The 20,585-nt window shown below is 34.1% G+C and overlaps 2 protein-coding genes across 4 annotated transcripts; one reads left to right on the top strand and one right to left on the bottom strand.

Annotated features, from left to right (window-relative positions):
* Positions 1–3,180: 3,180 nt before the first annotated feature.
* Positions 3,181–7,273, top strand: LOC124841523 (linoleate 13S-lipoxygenase 3-1, chloroplastic-like). The gene is made up of 8 exons (XM_047317811.2): positions 3,181–3,715; positions 3,807–4,069; positions 4,487–4,727; positions 4,807–5,127; positions 5,262–5,455; positions 5,569–5,861; positions 5,966–6,232; positions 6,317–7,273. Exons 1-8 carry the CDS (start codon positions 3,322–3,324, stop codon positions 7,083–7,085), a joined length of 2,742 nt encoding a protein of 913 aa, XP_047173767.1. The 5' UTR covers positions 3,181–3,321; the 3' UTR covers positions 7,086–7,273.
* A 430-nt stretch (positions 7,274–7,703) lies between these two features.
* On the bottom strand, positions 7,704–20,271 carry PSD (ARM repeat superfamily protein). Of its 3 annotated transcripts, XR_007029119.2 has the most exons (14): positions 18,327–20,271; positions 18,037–18,126; positions 17,864–17,953; positions 17,587–17,691; positions 17,327–17,386; positions 16,980–17,042; positions 16,800–16,895; positions 13,246–13,413; positions 12,182–12,355; positions 12,014–12,076; positions 11,846–11,944; positions 8,591–8,737; positions 8,139–8,332; positions 7,704–8,022 (listed from the first exon to the last, which is right to left on the bottom strand). XR_007029119.2 is itself a non-coding variant. In XM_047317808.2 (13 exons), the coding sequence occupies exons 1-13, from the start codon at positions 20,040–20,042 to the stop codon at positions 8,243–8,245; spliced, it is 2,961 nt and encodes a 986-aa protein (XP_047173764.1). In that variant the 5' UTR covers positions 20,043–20,271; the 3' UTR covers positions 7,704–8,242. The 3 variants fall into 3 exon arrangements, 2 of the variants coding, with proteins under 2 accessions (XP_047173764.1, XP_087961852.1); XM_047317808.2 differs by having other exon boundaries at positions 7,704–8,332; XM_088105726.1 differs by having other exon boundaries at positions 7,704–8,332; positions 12,014–12,064.
* Positions 20,272–20,585: the final 314 nt, after the last annotated feature.

The raw sequence follows: 20,585 nt of genomic DNA, 5'->3' as shown, positions 1-20,585 counted from the left end.
TGTTCATCAACGTATTTTAAAGACATAACATAAAAAAGGTACATAAAAACTCAATAAAGAATTCAAATTCAATTTTGAAGGTACTCTAATTTGTATTTATTTACTTAATATTTGTTTGAGTTTTGTAGGTAGGATCAAAAATAAAATTTTACGGGTTCTTATATTTTCTCCGTTTGGCATTTAGGTGACCCATCTCCAAGAAAAATAAAATTAAAAGTCATGGTTTTACCGTTTTGTTTGAAAGAGTTATAAGGAATTAGTCTATATATGGGTGTGGTGGTGGGCGCGTCGGCCATATAGATTTTGACATGCAGGCGTCAGGTTTGGAATCTTGAAAGTACTCATTCCCTCAGTCAACCTCTACCTCCACGTATCCTACTCTTGCCGTTTACATACTAAACAATTAATTCTATTTTTTAATGCTTTTATAACTCTTTCTTCAATTACTTTTATACTCTGCTTCTTATATTGAAATGTTTTAACTTTTAATCACTTGTTTGTCGATACATAAGCTATGTATATGTGTTTATTTTTTTATAATAGTAAAAAATAATAATCTTTATTTGTTTTATAAGTAATTTTTTATAATATTTAATTATTTTTAATTAAAAATATTAAAGTTAAAAAATAAAATTGATAAGATAAATATTTTTGTATGACTAAACTAAACCACGTACCTATTTTTAAATAATTAATTAGATGTATGACTTTGATTTATTGGGCATTGGGTTGATTGGAGTTGGACTAAGCGACCAATGGTTATTCAACCATCTGACACTTGCGTTAAATTTTCAATGGAAGTGTTCATATTTCCGCGGTTATGTGAAGATGAAAAGTCTCAAGTTTTAAAATGTTTACAAATTCCACAACAATTCCATGATCTCAACTAATGCAATGCAATGCAACTTCCACTTTAATATTCTTCCCCCGAACCTTTTTTAGCATTAATTAAACAAGTTAATTAAACAAGTTAACTAGGTCATCCTATCAATTCAATTTTATGTCTCATTTACTTTTTTTATTTTAATTCTTTTCCATCTGCTGGGCCTGCCGACTGCCTTCAATCAATGGAAAATTGAAACAAGATTTCAATAATTTGTATGGATTAATATAATTTATTAATTGCAATTATTTTCTATAATTATTAAATATATTAATTATGGATATTATCAATTTAATCATAATACCTGGTGATAGGTGATGGATATATAATTGAAGTTTTATTTTGAATGGTTCGTAATAAGTTAATGTGTTCACAGATTTCTATTAAAGTGTGAAATTACTAAAAAATTATGTCAAAAATTTGTTTTGCATAAAATAATTCTATTTAGTATGCAAAAAATGTTGTAGTGAGAGTAATTATTCTTGTAAATTGTTTTCTTATTTTCAAAGTCGTTCTCAATATAATGTTTTAGTTGTAGGTTTTAAAACTACAATTAGTTTTTTATTATAAAAGTTTATTTTCAGTCCAGGATGACTTTTGATCGAATTGAACTTAAGAAAATATATTTGACCTTAATATAACTGAATAAATTTGACTTTGACTTGAATTTTCGGCATAACAATATTTTCTACTTAAAAACGTCATCAATTTTATTTACGCTTTTGTAATATTTAACTATTGTTTAAAATTTGAATATTACTTTGAATATTGAAAATATCTAATTCAAGAACACTAAGCAAAGGTTTAGGTCATAATTGTTTTTTTATGCTATTAAGGTTATCGTTCATATATATATATAATATGGATATTCAAAATTCATTTATGGTACTGCAATTTTTTTATTTGAACACATTTAAACGTTGATTCTATGATTTTTCGACGTTTAAAGTGTTTTACATGTCGACTTCGAGAACTTTTGACGCTTTATGCTTCAATTATACAAAGTTTAGTAGTTCGAATTCAACAGCATAATAGTTTGAACTCAGCAGTTTGATAGCTCGAGCTCAACGGTTCGTCAGTTCAAGCTCAGAAGCTACACAATCCAAGCTCAATAAGAGTTCAATATCATATCAAAGGTCAGTGAAAAAGAAAAATCGACTTTGAATGTTCATTTTATTAGATATTGTGGATCATCAAAACGGACTTCGAACGAGTTTGTCATTAGTCCAACTAGTGGTCGACATTTAAATGGTCATTTTATTTATAAAGTCTGAGGTTAACAAGAATTCAACATCATATTAGACGGACCATCAGAATCGACTTCAAATGAATTTATTATGTCCGCTTGACTTAATAATTTATGTCTAATTGATCATTTTATTTACAAAAATGTTACTAATTATTTTTTATGTTGACTTTTTTTTAGCAGACGTTAAATGCTACACATTGAAAAAGCTCAGTTGACACAAGAAGTAGTTAGGATAGAATTCAAAATAAACTTAATTATTTCTGAAAATTGACACATTGAACAAATTATTTGTTATACATGGAACATGAAGTAAATTATAAAGAAATGTAACAAACTGCAACAATTGGAGGAAAATATTTTATGCTTTTTCTTTTGCGTCGAAAGGTACCATTGAGTTGGTAAGTTAACGCTTCTATTTGTTCCAATAATAATAGCGCTCATTGCTTTACAGGAAATATTTCATTACACAAGTAGAAATAATCTATTTCATGACAGCTTCTTGTTTTAGTTTTACTTATACTCTAAATATATATTTTTTAAATAAAAGAAACTATAAGAGAAACGATTATTAAAAGAGTAATAATATTATGATACATTTTTAAATTTATTTGATATTTGTTACAAGGATAAAATGGTAAAAAAATATAAATTTTTGTATTATTTCAAAAAAAAAAAAAGAATAATATCAAATGAATATAAAATATTTAGGTGTATTAAAAAATATTTACTCTTCTTATTATATATATATATATATATATATATATATATATATATATATATATATATATATATATATATATATATATATATATAAAAGAAAACAAAGGAATCTAATGTCAAATTTTTTTCAGGATAATTGTTTTCGGTCCTTACATTTGCACTAATGTGTCCGATATAATATGAAACGTATTCAGGAACATATGTTCTGGCAAAAGAAAACTATTTATTTGGGTTCTAATAAAATTAAAAATAAATAGTTTGTTTCTGGTCCACGCGCTAAACAAAAAATGGTTTTGACTTGGTAGCGGGGGAGAAAATATAACTATAGATTCACAAATAAATATGGACGAAAAGACTCAGCTGCGTTGCATACTCAACTCTTTTTTTTGTCTTTCTTCTTTCTTATTTCTGCCCTAAACATAAAAACAAACTCAACGCTTCATACGTTGTGAAAAAAGAAGCAGCCAACATGCCAGTGGCTCTTCATAACCAACTCATGGGTTTTACCTCGTTTGCTTCTGCTTCCTCCAAACCGCTTCTTCACAATAATACTTTTCAACACAACCAACCCTTGTTCGGCCTCAATCCTATCTCGTTTCCTTTCCACAACACGACAAGGGGTACGAGGTTGAGAAGGGGACCAAGGTTTCCGGTAGCAGCTATCAGTCAGGATTTTATTAAGACCACACTGAGAGTGCATGCAGAGAAACCTGTGCAGTTCAAGGTCAGAGCTGTGGTAACGGTGAGGAACAAGATCAGAGAGAATTTCAGAGAGACCATGCTGAAGCATTTGGACGCCATCAGTGATAGTATAGGAACAAGAAATGTTGTGCTGGAGCTTATCGGCACTGACATTGACCCAAGTAAGCCTTTCACAACTCACCATTATTACTTCCCACTCTCTCTTAGAAAACACAACAAACGAATCTAATGTTATTTTAATATGCTTCTTAGAAAGGAAATCTCCAAAGAAGAGCAACAAAGCAGCCCTAAAGAACTGGTCAAAGAAATCCAGTGTCAAAGCAGAGAGAGTTAATTATACAGCCGAATTCATTGTGGACTCAGATTTTGGAGTCCCTGGAGCTATTGCTGTTACAAACAAACACCAAAGAGAGTTCTTCTTGGAAAGTATAGTCATCGAAGGGTTTGTGAGTGGAGCAGTTCATTTCCCCTGCAACTCATGGGTACAAGGAGAGAGGATATTCTTTTCTAACAAGGTAACCAACTTGGAAAGGTCAAAGCATTTAATTACTATTTAATAATGCTAACCAGTTGAACATGCATTCCTTTTTTTATTATTCAAAATTTTCAACTTTCAATAGTAGACTCGGCTGCTTTGATCAAAGAAAAAGTCTTCCTCCATAATCACAAGTTACAAATCGTAAACAAGCAGCCATATACAGATTATTATACCTGTGAAATGAGTTTTCAAAATTCTTATCGACTAATGCTAGGGTTTATTTAAGCTTACGTATATCAACCACCGACAACACGGTCGCTACCCAATTTAATAGACCCACTCACAGAAAGATATAACTAATAATTTATTACGTACAAGTTGTTTTATTTTTTATTCTTCTAATTCTGGGTTTTTATTATATATATATTTTTTATAATTTGATTTATTTTGTCAGGCATATTTACCTGGTGATACACCTGCTGGGCTTAGAGTACTGAGGGAGAAAGAGTTGATAAATCTTAGAGGTGATGGGAAAGGAGTTAGAAAATTGTGTGATAGAATATATGATTTCGACACATACAACGATTTGGGTAATCCAGATGAAGGAATTGAGCTTACCAGACCGACTCTTGGTGGAACCCAAAACCATCCATACCCAAGACGCTGTCGTACTGGTCGGGCCCCCACAGATACAGGTAACATTAACAATTCATTCACTCGTCTAAGGTTAATTATTACGGACGTGAGCATAACACAGTAAATTGCGTTTTATAGATATGCATGCTGAGAGTCGTGTGGATTTGCCACAGCCTATGTACGTACCAAGAGACGAGCAATTCGACGAGTCTAAAATGAACACATTCGTAATCAAGAGGCTGAAGGCAGTGCTCCATAACTTGATCCCTGGCCTTAAGGCTAGTCTCTCTGCTGATAACCAAGACTTCAACCGATTTTCAGACTTTGACGACCTTTACAATGATAGCCAGCCCTTGCAAGATGAAATTATAAAGAAATTCCCTCTGTCACAAGTGGTCATAAAGATACAACAATGCAGCCAAGAACTTCTCAAGTATGACACTCCCAAAATTATTTCCAGTGAGTGTCCCTTGTTCTTTTCCTTCTAATTGTTATCTTTTTGGCGTGAACTAATTTATCCTTCATAATTATTATATTGTTATTGTAAACAAGGTGTTGCTGATTAAACTAACGATCTCGTGCTTATTATACAGAGGACAAGTTTGCCTGGCTTCGAGATGATGAATTCGCCAGGCAAGCAATAGCAGGAGTCAACCCTATTAATATTGAGCGGCTTGAAGTTTTCCCACCGGTGAGCAAACTTGACCCCGAAATGTATGGCCACCAAGAGTCTGCACTCAAAGAAGAACATATTTTTGCACAACTGAATGGCATGACCGTGCAACAGGTACTCCTCAAAATCCTCGACAACATGACTAAAAATGTTTTGTCGCCAAATCCCATGGCTTATCTTAAACAATTGGGACCCTGGCACTAAATTTGTTACTCCGAATTTCTCAGGCAATACAGGCAAATAAGCTGTTTATGATAAACTATCACGATGTCTATGTTCCATTTGTTGACCGGATCAACGCCCTTGATGGTAGAAAATCCTATGCTACCCGCACCATATTTTTCTTGACACCGCTTGGCACTCTCAAACCAATTGCTATAGAACTTAGCCTGGGACCAAGTTCCGGATCGAAACGCGTAGTTACCCCTCCTGTGGACGCAACCACATATTGGAAGTGGCAGCTTGCCAAAGCTCATGTTTGTGCCAATGATGCTGGTGTGCACCAACTTGTTAACCATTGGTAAGCAAATCCGGAAGCACAGCATATGTACTATTTAACTACCATTTGATTACATCTTGTTGGTTAACTAATCGAAAAAGAATTCTCTGGTAAACTGTATGCAGGTTACGCACACATGCCTGCACGGAACCATTTATATTGTCTGCTCATAGACAACTAAGTGCAATGCATCCTGTTTTTAAGCTGTTGGAACCACACATGAGGTACACATTGGATATCAATGCTTTAGCTCGCCAGAAACTGATAAATGCCGATGGAATCATCGAGTCTAGTTTTACACCTGGGCGCTACTGCACGGAGATCAGTTCTGCTGCATACAAACACTTGTGGCGCTTTGACATGGAAGGCCTCCCGGCAGATCTCATACGCAGGTTAGTTGAAAACGAAAAGAGACCCATTTCTGAGTTGAACGAATCTTATAAATGAGAGTCTCATTGCATGATCCATCGCTGCAGGGGAATGGCGGTACCTGACGCAACACAGCCAAATGGTGTAAAACTGGTAATAGAAGACTATCCTTACGCTGCAGATGGGCTTATGGTCTGGTCTGCAATCGAGAACTGGGTCCGCGCCTATGTGAAGCACTACTACGGCCATCCAAGCAAGGTTTGCAATGACAGGGAGCTACAAGCATGGTACTCTGAATCAATCAATGTGGGGCATGCTGATCTTAGGCATGAAAGGTGGTGGCCGACGTTGAATGATAGTGAGGATCTTGTGTCTATACTTACCACATTGATTTGGACGGTATCCGCACAGCATGCAGCTATTAATTTTGGACAGTACCCTTACGGAGGTTATGTGCCGAATCGTCCTCCGCTAATGAGAAGATTAATCCCAGAAGACGAAGAGGAAAAAAAGAGTGAAAAACAAGCGAATTTCATGGCAGATCCCGAAAAGTATTTCCTAAATGCGCTGCCAAGCTTGTTACAAGCTACAAAATATATGGCAATAGTTGACACACTCTCTACCCACTCACCGGACGAGGAGTATTTGGGGGAGCGCCAACAGTCATCCATTTGGTCAGGTGAAGCAGAGATCATCGAGGCATTCTACAACTTCTCCGCAGAAATGAGAGAGATAGAGAAGGAGATTGAGAGAAGGAACTGTGACCCAACACTCAGAAACCGCTGTGGCCCAGGGGTTTTACCTTACGAGTTACTTGCACCTACCTCTCAACCCGGCGTTACATGCAGAGGTATTCCTAACAGTGTCTCCACGTAAAATCTCACCTACCCCCACCCATTACCAAGTTTTGTCACATATATATTCATTCTTATTTGCAAATATCTCCATGACCAAAATGTGCGTAAGTTCACTAATTCACGGAAACAACTCTACTGTGAATGTGCACGCGATACTAATTTTAATTTTTTTTTATTAAATTTAATTATTCTTATTTTTTTTCTTTCCTTCTTCTCCATTGTCTATCCGCAATTCATGTCGTTAGTTCCTGACATTGTAATATAAAAACCACATGGGCATTTGTCAATTTTCTCTTCAATACCAAATTTGAAAAAAGTATGTCTTCAGATATTTTTTGTTATTTATCTTTCTGGGATGGAGAAAAAACGAATTATGTGGAACAGTGAGAGAGTGCTTCAAGCATATTTGTCATCGCTGTCGTTCAATAAAACTTTGCTTCATTCTTAATAGTATATATATTTTTCATAAACTTTTATAAGATGGTTTATTACAACGTAAGTTTAACTTAGACACCAGGATGAACGTCAGAGTATCAACTTATATTGATTCAAATTTGTATTATTGATAAATACTAAAAAATTCATATTAAATTTGATAACATCGTTAATGAAACAGATTGACATAAATATTAAAAAATGTCATAAATAAACTCTTTAAATATATATGGACAGAATTGTGATAACAGAAAGGGCATCAACAAATCTTAAAGGAAACGGATATGATACGGCACGGAGAAAGAAAGGGTTGAGAATCAAAAACCAAAATCTTGACCTCATATTGACAAGCTTGGAACCGATGGATGTCAAGAGAATAACAAAAATTTACAAGTGTGGGGCAAAAAGAATAATGAAAGACCTGAGACAATTAGCTGATTAGTGAGGTTGCATGAGGAAGTCGTCAAAATTAGGGCCAGTAGAATATCCATCGCTCGACCGCAAAATCTATATACACAACCCTGCAGTGTTCCCCACCGTTTCATTACCGCACTATTGAGGGACAAAATTTACTGGTGATTGAAAAACCAATCAAAAAGAGCTCAAACTTGATTTCATCAAAAACAATCGTAACTACCTTCTGTAGAAAGAAATCAAACCCCAAACTAGGAGACGGCCAAAAAACAAAGCCTTATATATTATATAGGAAGAGGACTCGCTGATTTTTCCAATACAAGTATGCTATCTGAATACAAGGCTTCCATTCTGCTGCAGTCTCAAGTTTTCCACTACTGACTGATAGAAAGATTTTAGTGCCTTTAAATCTCCACCCTGCACCAAAATATCGTAGTATTTTAGCCCACCACAACAGATGTTCATCCGGTGATTCACCTATTAAACAACAAGCACTACAATTCACACTTTACTTAGCAAGAGACGTTACAGAGCATAAATAATCTTTTCATCAAATTACTCACAACATAAGCATGGAAGAGAAGAAGTTCCAGGATGTTATATGGGGGAAAAAAAACTTCGATTATTTCAGTAGGACTATATTCTAAACATTTCACCGCCATAAGCTTTTATTACCTGCAACTTTTGACGATATTGCTCTGCCAGATCTTGTGGGCTATTTGCAGAAGATAATCCTTTTGATACAAAATGAACCAGAAAAGCATCCCCAAATTTTTCATACATTACCTTCTGTGCCAGCACGATTTCTCCAAACAAAATAAACTGAACAGAAAATCGAAAATAGAAGGAAGAAGACATGAGCACTAAAAATTGGCATAAACCATCAAAACACTTAAATAAATATACAATATCCATCTTCCGAAGCAACAAACACCGAAAAACCATATACTAGTATGCTCCGATTACACCGTTATAGTTAGTTGACCATTCCCTCATACAAATTTTCCCTCTTTTCTTTTTCAGCTAAACAAATTTCCTTCAAACAAACCAAACGCAGGGAGCCCATTAGACAAGCCAAACAATCTGTTTGGTTCAACTTATTGTGAACAAATATTAGCTTATTTTTTCATACTATCTAATCAGAGCTTTTGAAAAATAAGTATTTTCTTTAGAACAAGAGTTTCAAACATGCAATTATTTTATAGCAAATTTAAGATCAAGGAGACACCCTTGAATATACAAACTTTTAAACAAATAACTGTAAGACTAAGAATGACATACTGGACGGATTTGATCAATTTTATTTCGAATTATAATGGATACGATGAAAAAAATCATTAATCCATTATGATCCACCAAAAATTTAATTAAAATATCTTATTCATCCTGATCTAATTAATAAAAAATCCAATTCAATCTATCCATTAACAACTTTCTCATGAATACAATTCATCCATAAAAATAATATATTTTAAGAAAATTAGAAATCTATTTTTAAAATTATATTTTCAGAAATAAAATCTGTGAAAAAAATTTAAAATATATTTTTAAAAAAAATTGTTAGAAAAGTAAGCTTAAGAAATAATTAATTTTGAAAAAAAAAATGTTTGGATTAATTTTCATCCATAAAGTAGTGATGGTACACGACCGAGTCTTGTCAAGTTTTCCATAGAAGAAACTTCTTGACAGGTTAAAATTTGATCACTAATATGATCAAAATCTAGATTCATGGCATAGAGGATCATAATCATATAAAACTTATCCAACATTTTTTTTATCTCAACTAATGAGTGAACTACCAAGAACATTTTCAATTCCTCAACTAATGATTGAGATTTAGCAATGAAAGACGTCATGTCATTATCAGATTGCTTGAGAGACAATCGATTCGCATAATCATAGAGGTGTTGGACATCGTCTACAAAAATATTTTTGACCTTTATCCAAAAGGAGTTACGGGTTTTGGATGACCTAAGCCAAAGTAGAGCACAAAGATGAAAATCAGGTTTCTTCCAAGGTTGAATTTGATCTGTTGGTACTCTACTCCAATATTCTTCTAAGTGATCATGGAACCTTTGAGCAAGATATCAAAGTTCAATTGACACAGAAGAGATAGGTAATTTTTCCCATTTTATTTCTTAGAAGTTATAGAAGGAATCCAGGGAAAAGAGGAGATAGTCCCTAAAGACATTTTGAAACAAGGTAAAGGCATGCACACATTCCAGTAACGCAATAGAGAAAGAACAGAGGGCAACCCTAGGGTTTCAACAAAGAGAAACCATGAGGAACTCTAGATGACTCACACCAAATGGTACTAGAACGAAAAAAAGGGGGCCGAGAGGAGCTCAAAAGGTTGCGACGAGTCAAATCATGGCGGTCAGGAAGGATATCAACAACTAGAAGGTGGCATGAGACACATGCCTTGTTCGGCCAAGACATTAATGACAATCAGTCCGAATTTGGATGCACGGCCATTGAGGTTGGGTCACACTCCTTGAGGCACATCAGACCCAAGTGTCAGCGAATGAAACTTCAGCGGTTGACGGTAACAGAAGGTTAAGAATGGTGACCGAATGGCTTTGTCAAAGAGATACTCGCAAAGTGAGATCGACCCACTCTGATACCAACTCGAGAAAAATACAAAAAGAATAACAAATGAATTAAAGAGAGTGAATTTCTATTTCTTAGGATCTCATTTATAATAACTTTGAAGATAATGTATAAGAAGGAAGAGAATAAGAAAAGACTTATCTAGAAACTAGATCAAGCTCAAAGCTATGAACAACATTTCAATAAACTTTATTTAAGACACTTATTCTAACCACTATCATAAAATCCTATGAAGATTAACTACATTATATGGAACCAAATACTCAACCTAGCTGGAATCCCCATATGACTTTGATTACGTTCAATTATTTTCCATAAAGAGAAAGATAACTCTAGACATAATAAACTCCAATTACTGTCCAGGCAAAGCAAAGAGTTCTCAAAAAGAAATCTTTTGATGATCAAATTTAGACAATTTCAAATTCTAAAATCAGTAGGCATATTGTATGTTATACTCAATTGTTGAAAGTATTTCAATTCTATAATTATGTAATTTGAGCCCTTTATATTCACGATTCTCCTATTATTACTTCAAACAAACCATACTTATGAGTGTTCTATGTTGCAGAGTGCATCAATTGTCCCATAGGTCAGGTAAAACTAGGTCACAATCGAGACATGGCACTTACATTGTTATGCACTTAAGTTGAAAGAGTTGCAGCTTAACTATCAACTATAACTTTTGGTCTATTGATAAGTGTTCAATCCAACAATTGGCATTACAACTAAGGTTACAAATTCGATTCTTAATGGGACAATTTTTAAGGGAAATATTGTTGTAAGTAGCATCAATTGTCTCGTGGCATGTAGGCCAGGTGGGCCAAGTCACAATCAAAGAGATTGTTTCCTAGTGAGGCAATTGTTGGGGGGAAATAATTGCAGGATGCATAAATTGTCCCATGACATAAGTCAAGTGGACCAAGTCACAATAGTATCCTCTTATGTAGAAAGAGTTATACCTTGACTAACAGTTCTAGCTTTTGGCCGCTTGATAGAATATTCCCTTATCTACATCATTGTTATTGTTGTACATGTAAATTAAATTTTTAAATTCTGCTTGGGAGCTTCTTCTTTTTTATTTCTTGAACTTCCTCAAATGACATCCATTTTATTAAAAACAAATAAGCAAATAGTTTTCTTCAAGGGACAAAGAACGAGACCCCAAACTCTTCTTTCTATTGTGCAATACAAGCAATCTTATAACAAGCAGCCAAGTGAGGACTAATAATATACGCAAAGGTTTTGAATAGTAGTATCGTACCACTTGAAAGAAACAAAGTGACAAAAAGAATGTACAAAACAATAATTTATGTATCTTACAGTGTTTGCATCATGGAAATCAAAAGATCTGTCCAGTACACTGTATAAACAACAGTTTATAGCAAATGCTTCAATCACAAAACTTCGAAAACCAGGAACCTGAAAACCATTAGACATTTAGGAAAAAATTATAAAAAAATGGGATGAGTAGAAGTAAGTAGAATATACCTTTTCTTCGTAAGGCTGGGCACACCAATCTTTAATTAATCTAATAAAAATCTGTACACATGCCTAAATTGTGAAAATAAGTATACTTAGAATGTATGTTTTGTCAAAAAAGAACTGGTCCAGGAAAAATAATGACTCAGTTGAATAAATAGAAAACACTATACATACCTTTCTTACAAGGATATCCTTATGATTACAAGATGAGAACAAAAGCAACTGCATCACTGGATCCAGGTATGCTTTACATTTTGGGAAAAGAAATACAGGAGACAGGTCATGTGTAGTAATCACATGAAGAAAAGTATACAATGTTCGCTGAAGTTCTTGCAATTCACGAACTTCCTGAAGAAGGAACATAATAAATCTTATAATCATGCACATATATTTGAGACAGTTTATAAGCAAAGAATAAGATAGATGGTAACACAAGATGTTTTTCTACAATGGATTTCACATTTGAAACAATTAAGTAATGAACTAAGAACAAAACTCACTTTATACCACACAGCATAGAGACTAAGTAACAGAATAGATAAGCAGTGTCATTATTTATATCGGAAAGTTGCTCTAATTGCGGACGCTTAGCCCACCTTAGTTGTGATCTCTATAGGAGCTGCCTTAATTGAAGCCTCAAGGGTGGTGTTTAGTTCCAAAGCAAGAGATATGACTTACATAGTGTTAAAGTATAGGAAAGAGAAAGACATTGAGTTGAAACCCTACGTTTCAAAGATAGCAATTTGATAAATAAAGGAGAATTGATATCCTCTAATAATAAAGATACAATGCAGGAATAATAAAAATGTTCCTAATAATACATATATGGTCTACATATCCTTGATCACATAAGATCTGCTCCTTATTATAAATCATAGAACTCCTAGAATTCGGGCAAATCTTACCTTATAAGTCAAGTTTGAGGGATTGTTGGACACTAAGTCCAAGTTCTAAGAAATTCCTCAACCTAAGGTTCGTCAGATAGTGATATTGTAGCTCCAAAACATGTAGAAAGTAAAGAAAAACAAACAAACATAGAGAAGTGAACATTTGACAATAGAACAAACAACAAGCACAATTACTATAGCACAAGCACAAACTTCTTAAAATTGGAAGAAAAGAAATAATCAAATCATAAAGACCAATCATATAACAAAGCTAACTTAAAGCAAGTATAAGAAGAGAAGGAAAAATGTATGCCAGTTATTTATTAGAAAACTGCAACAACATTTTCATACCTCAGTGATTGCATCAGGACCAGGAGAAGGTAACCCATTTCTAGGAATAACACTAAATATCCGCTCAACAACAGCTGGAAATATTTCCTCCAAAATGTCACGCACCAAAGTATTGAACTTGCAGATTAGTTGATTGAGTAACAATAGAAAACCAACCATTTGCTTTGGCTGCAATAGAATGTAAACAAGACATTACACAGCTTTATCTTCAACCAAAACCAAAATAAACCTCATTCAGGTGCAAAACATGTATTATATTTTGGGGTTTTTATATAGAGGGAGGAAGATGGAACTTACAATACTCATACATTCATAATTTTGTATGAAAAGATATTTTAGATATTTCCATATATTCTAACAGCCAACCTTAAGATTGGTATAAATAAACCCTTCAAAAAACTAAACTAAATCATATAATGATACTATAGAATGGTAGTACTAATATGGTTCTTAAGGACTTCCTCAGGACCAGCCAAAACTTCAAGTTAATCTGATGGGCAAGGATTTTTTTTTAAGAGGTTGTTTCATCAGAATTCCCTGGGAAGACTAAGAAGATGTATTTAACCATGTCAGTAAATCTGTATAGCAGAGATCAAAATTTGAAGAGAAACTCCGCCAGAATATATTTAAACAAGCCAGTAAATGCATGTTGAAGATGTCACAGCAGTGGACAAAACCAGTTAAGAAAATGGTTGGAATGAAGAACAAAGGTCAAGGACAGCTTGATGGAGAACATTATACTGGTGATTACGAAAATGGCATCAACAAAGACAAATAATTTGAAGGAACAACCATGAAAGCAGTAGAATTCCAGCATTGAAAGATTTCAAAAGCGGACTGATAAAGGCACAGGTCTGGAGGAAGGTACTGTACCGTTCTAATATATTGAAATAAAGTGTTGATAGGGGAAGCTTTAACCTCTTTATATCTTTGTTTTTTTATGATGAAGAATAAAGTGGTTTAATGGTTTCTTGCACAACAAATGACATAACAAATGTTTATATCTTGATCATGTTTGTGCTAGATATGTGAATCCATTATTATTGAATGAATCATGTTTAAAACAGATTGATAATCTCATTTCTGGTTGAAAGAATCGATTAAACAAGGTGTATAATCTGTTAGATTTAACCAGATTACTTAGTAAGCTAACAGGGGCAAATTTTTCTGTTATAATCGATTATACAGGGTATATAACCGATTAAAACAGAGAACAGACCTAATTTGTCATATAAGTGAGATAATATGTTAAGGATGAAAATTGGATAGACAATATGGCTAAGTGTTGATATAATCGATTACATAAGTTTCCTAATCGATTAAAACAGAAAACATAGTCTAATCCTTTGCCTTTATAGCCTGATCTGTTATAACTGTCAATTGAATGAAGAATAGGCTTAGGTGCTTAGATAATCCATTACATGCATAGGTTAATCTGTTAAAACATAAATAAAGCATAACAGATTACATAAATATCCTAATCGATTATATTGCAACAGGATTTGAAAATCCTATATATATGTGTGACTTGAAAACTGTTTCAATAACGTTACAATTTTCAAATACTAACATTCTCGTTGAGTTTTGATTACAACTGCTTTCAAGAGACGTTCTTGGAGAATTTACACTACATTGGTTGATTACCCAACAAGATTCATTCAAGACATTGTGCTAAAGTGGTTCTGACTCAATCTGCACTAGAGGAGTGTGTCTTAGAGATCAGGTTCTTCATAAACAATCTGTGTATTGTGTAGTCGCGCGGGTTTGCCAAGGGTTGAGAGCTGTGATTGTTCTCGGTTGTTTAAGAGATTGAGGTTATTCATCTACTGGGTTGCTATATTGATTTTGAGTGGTGAGAGGAGTGCATTGAGAGGGTTGTCTCTGTATTTCTGTATACTCAATCAACTATAGTGGATTCCCTTCAACTAAGGTTGTTGAAGGAGGACTGGATGTAGGCTTGTGATAGCCGAACGAGTATAGATTGTTTGTGTTGATCTTTCTCTACTCTTTCTCTGCTTGTTGATTCATTACTATTTGTCTATTGATTTCAATAAAGCAAAGAATTCAAAGATTTTGAAAAGATCAAAAGGGTTAATCCAATTCACCCCTCTTGGCTTGAGATATAAGGCCTTTCTTTTCTTACAAAAAGGTTTCCCATATAGAAGGAAGAGGAAATAAGGGAGTGAAAAATTGAATTTGATATTGATTTGATGATATGTTCATAAAACCTAAAGGCACTAACTCATTGATGAAAGTTATAATCCTAACTAAACAAGGAAAAAAATCAAGAGATGAGGAAATAAAGTAACAAACCAATCCTAAAATAGAATGGCTTAAAGGGAATCAAATCTAAAGGACAATCTAAGATAATCTAGATAATACAAGATATTTTGGACATTTTCATATATTCTACCATTTCAAGTTAGGATCAAAGTCAATGAATGATGCACAAATACGATACTATCCCTCTGAAGTTATGATTATTCTAAAAATATATAGGATATGATACTTGTAAAATATATACCTAGATAACTATAGAAGTTCCTAAAACATAAAAAATATATAATTGCAAATTCTGAAACCCAAATAAAGAACATACTTCCTGGACATTAATACATAAAAGTTATAAATCATTGCAACCTTAAATCACTTCCTATTATTGTCTACAAATAGACATAGAATCAAACTCATACCTTTCTTGAAATCATCCATAAATAGGACATTTTTCATTTTTGTCTCATTAAGGGACAATTCTCCTATGTTTCTATATCATACATGCTTCCATGTTTCATATGTAATTGAATTGGATTTTCACAAACTTTTTAAGAGGATTGGAAACCTCGTGGATACATATCAGTGAACTATATAATTAAGTAAATGAAAGTATTGATGTTTCATGGTTGTCAACCAACCACTCCAAGAGTGTTACCACCGATACTACAATATTACACATTCTCCAAAAACACATTCATATGATACAGAAAAACGTAAAAAAATCATAAACAGACAATCTTTTTCCCATCCTTTAAAAAGCCCATACCCTTGTAGTCCCCATTACCATTTTGAATTCATGTTGAAACTAAAAGGGATTAAAAGGTATTTAAAATAAAATGCCCAGGGACTAAGGGTCTTTTATAGGAACTAAAAGGGGAAAATTTTGCAACTATTTGGACCAAATGAATAACTAATCTACCAAAGATGACAAAATACGACAAACAGTCAGACACCCTGCAGTTAGAGGAAAGGAATATTCTAAAATGCCAGAAAGAATTGAAGAAGAAATAATTATAGGCAGGGTTAAAGCAACATCTGTGCAACATACTAAAATCTCAGGCTTAATTATCATATAAGCATATGCATATCGTTCTTAGTGGGATCATATATTCAAATGGTCCGACCATGGGAAGATAAGATGTGAGAGGAATACTATTCTCAATGTCATCATATTCCAATGCTAGGAAATGTTCAACACACCAATAACAAAATGCAAGGAAATGCATTTATATAAAGAAATTATAAAGATTTAAGTTAAAGAAATTAGAGATAATATGTACTTCAATTTCTTCAAGTAACTGCTTTAATGCCTTTGGAAGGTAAGGAAAGACAGATGCTCCAAGTGTATCCACCATGCGATGTATAAAGGATGTGACCTACATACCATATATGGATACTACATAAAATTTACAGATCTACTTTAAGCAAACCATTTTTGAATCATTAAATTTAATTCATACCTTGTTTCGCAGAGGTTCTACTTTTGGAAATATAACAAGAACTTGAAGAAGTACATCCAGTGTCTACATAGAAGACAGTACGACAAGATTTAGCAAAACAAAATATTAAGAAACCAAACACAGGTTCAGTAGAAATAGACACAAGCTTACTACGAAAAATTATCAATCACACAAAGCATTATGCAAAGATGGGTTCTATACATTATATGACAAAACTCCATTTTCATCTATAAAATAGTAGCAAGATTACATTCTAAAGCTTTAAACAAAAAAGACAGAAACTATACATCAGATAAACCATATACAACTCCAAGGAACATGAACCAAAAATTTTCGAAAATACTAACCTGCTTAAACATGAGACCAATTGCAGGGCGACTAGCAGTAACAAGTCGCTCGCTAAAGCCCTATATCATGTAAAAAATAGTAAGGATGGATGGAAAACAAAAGTATTGATGTATTTTACCACAATACTACCCTTTAAACTTCAAATTAAGACAAACAAACAAAATGTAAATCTTTTTATCACTATTTGTTGAGTTTTTAGGCTTTTATAAAAGAATAAATGAAAGTTGGGAAAAGTAGAAGTCCAAATTAGAAAAAACACCTTACTGAGCGAATTAATTGCCATGATAATTTGCTGGATTACAGCAATTTTTGCATTAGCCTCCTCAGCATTCAATAACTTGGCATTTATAAGCAATGCCTCAACCTGTATTAACCGACGATAGGAAATTATATGCACCAAAACCAACCACAATAATCTCAAAAGAAGAAATGCTACTGGAAACATGGGTACACATAACTTTTATGAAGTATCTTGCAATTATTTTTTATTATTTTTTGGATTAGAAGGTCTCTTGCATTTTTAAGTAAAAAACAACCTGCTGACAAAGAGGACTGAGCAAAGAAGATAGATAATCAGATTGCTTTTCAGGCTGGATATCTTCTGTTCCAATCAATAAACCAATTGCCTGTCAAAGTGCCTCAATGAATATAAGAGAAGAAAAAAAATAATCACAGAAATGTCCATAATCCTGAAACATTGGGAGAATACCTCAAAGATGTGGCTACCATCTTCTGACCCTGGTAGCTCTTCTGCTGTATAATTCATAATAGTGAATTGGGCAACAGTGTCTTGCAGGCTCTGAATTTAACAGAACATTTCAAAAAATCGAGAAGACACATGGTGGAAGCAACCAATCACACAATCCATCCATGCACATCAAGGACAACCAAAGAGTGCAATCAGGAATAATTTATATATAATTTTGTTTATTTAATGTAATGTTGAGTACATTTTAAAAACAGAAAAACGAAATAGGGAAGGATTTGTATAGTTGCTACCTGCAAAATAGTCTCTATAAAAGGCACCAACTTCATCTTCAGCAATTTAACAACCCTCATAAACAAATAACTGGCTCTACGACTAACATTGATGTTTGAATGATGTATGCCTCTTTCATCAAGAAAGGCAGCTAGAACCATTGGAATATATTGAGTATTATCCTGAATAAACTTAATATATCTTGTCACTGTCTCCAAGTAAACAAGGGCAACAAGCCTATTAGAGTGACAAGGAAACTTTGTCGATAGAAGCATAATCACAAGCTCACTCAACAATCCACTCCCAGTTTTCATGGCTTCCTCACTTATGGATTCTCCAAGTGCATATAAAAGAGAAAGTGCACCTTCTACCTCCTCCACATTGCTATTCGAAGATCTAGAAACAGCACTTGCCAACGAATTTCTAATAAACATCTGAGTTACATCAGGTGCTACACGACCCACAGTGCGAAGAAGAACAAACAAATCCTTTCTGAACTCTACCATCCTATCCTCCTCCTCTTTACCAATTTTGTCCATCACATCAAGATTAGAGCGGTATGCTGGGTCGTAACGGATTAGCACTAGGATAACTTCCAATATCTGCCCTAATTGAAGTAGCTGTTTCTCCCGCAAAGGAGTAAAGTTCTTCAAAATGGCAACATAACCTGAAAGAAATTGAATGATGTTGAATGTAGCATCTACCTCAAAATTCTTCATTACATAGAAAATGGAGGGTAAAACTTCACTCAAAAGCTCCATAGAGATTCCTTTAGCATCCTCAGAATTTATGCGTTTGAAGCAATCCAAGGCCTCTACAGCATACCCAGTAAGCAATGCAGCTATATCAGCGACCATTTCAGCATCGCCGTTCTCAGTCACTAACCTGAGTAGACGACTAATATGAAGGCTTTGCAACAACGACAGTTTGGATTGGGGCTCCATTCTCTTAGAAACAACTGCCAACAAGCATCTGATTGCAGCACCACGAAGCTGATCAGACAGATGACCAACCAAAATCAAATCAAACAACAAAGGGATAAAAGCATCATTGACTATCAACCCGATGTCTATCCAAGAAATATATCTCCTCATGGAATCTAACACACTAGTGCATAGCTCTTGATCAGAATTCCGGTACATAGAAACAATGTCATACCAGGCCCTGACAATCTGAGAGACACACTGCTGTCTCATTGCGTCTTTAACCCGGCTCGCAACAGTCAATTCCTCAGGGGTTCTGGGGTAGTCCAAACTAATTAATTCATCATCCAGGGCATTCAAAACTCGACAGAACATGTCTATGACCACGTTTCCTTTGCTCAAGTGTGGAAAAAAATCAACAAAGACGGAGGACCAGACCAAAGGGTAATCGAAGTAAATCAAAGTTATCAAAACCTGTGCAAGCTTGTTCTTTATGAAGGCAGGGCCTTCCAAAATCCTTGTGAGGTTCTTGTCTTCGAGGCAGACGATTGAAAAGACGGAGCCCCTGATCATGTGCCTCTCATCTAGGGTCATTGTCAAGTAGCGTGTTCGAATGACTTCATGTAAGGTCTGTAGGCACCAAAACTGGACTTGAACAAGATTTGAAAAGCATAATTTTTCAATGCAAAGTCTACAAATTGATGGCTTCTCCTTAGTAGCGTTACAGTAAAGTTTGGCCTGTTTCTTCAAGTCATCGTCAAGGGCTCCCGATTCATCAAACATAATAAGAATCGCTTTATCCAGATCATCCATAGTGTTGTTCTAAAGAGTGGAGTTGTGGCGTGGGGTAGGGGTGTGGCAGTGTCGATGGATGGGTCTCGCAAGGCAGGTTTTGAGTTGCCTTCTCGGACTTGCCTTCTCGGACGGATCAATGGAGGAAGAACCCAATAACATAAATACGGGTTAGGGTAGGGTTTTTGTTCGCTTCTCTCACTTTCTCTCTGTATCTGCTGTCTGCCTCCCTGTTCAAGGTTTTTCTTAATAGTAATGGGAGGGATTTGGATTACCGTTTAACTTTTGATTGTTATTTTTTTATTTCCTAAGCACAAAATCTAATAGGTTTTCTTATTAGAGGGGATTTTAATTATCTTTTATATTAAACATTTTTAACTTCTTTTTTAACAAATCACTAAAACAATTATTTAATATTTTTTCTTGATATGTTATAATACCGTGAAAATATACATAAATACATTATATAATATTATTATTTATACTTGTTTCGGTTATAGGATTGAGTCACTAAATACTTTCATAATTTGTCCTTTCTCCTGCTCCTTACGTTCTTGGTCGTCC

The sequence above is a fragment of the Vigna umbellata genome, chromosome 2 (assembly GCF_029865625.1).
Source record: "Vigna umbellata cultivar VRB3 chromosome 2, Vumbellata_1.0, whole genome shotgun sequence".
NCBI lineage: Eukaryota > Viridiplantae > Streptophyta > Magnoliopsida > Fabales > Fabaceae > Vigna > Vigna umbellata.
Note: the sequence above shows the minus strand (reverse complement) of the source record. Positions and strands in the feature narration are given on the sequence as shown.

Excerpts from the sequence above, each read along its gene's own strand:
- LOC124841523 (XM_047317811.2), top strand. The coding sequence starts at position 3,322 with ATGCCAGTGGCTCTTCATAACCAACTCATGGGTTTTACCTCGTTTGCT. Across the intron at positions 4,070-4,486 it reads GGATATTCTTTTCTAACAAG|GCATATTTACCTGGTGATAC; the intron begins GTAACCAACTTG and ends TTATTTTGTCAG. Across the intron at positions 5,456-5,568 it reads ATGGCATGACCGTGCAACAG|GCAATACAGGCAAATAAGCT; the intron begins GTACTCCTCAAA and ends CGAATTTCTCAG.
- PSD (XM_047317808.2), bottom strand. The coding sequence starts at position 20,042 with ATGGATGATCTGGATAAAGCGATTCTTATTATGTTTGATGAATCGGGA. Across the intron at positions 18,127-18,326 it reads TTATAGAGACTATTTTGCAG|AGCCTGCAAGACACTGTTGC; the intron begins GTAGCAACTATA and ends TGTTAAATTCAG. Across the intron at positions 12,077-12,181 it reads AGGATATCCTTGTAAGAAAG|GCATGTGTACAGATTTTTAT; the intron begins GTATGTATAGTG and ends TTCACAATTTAG.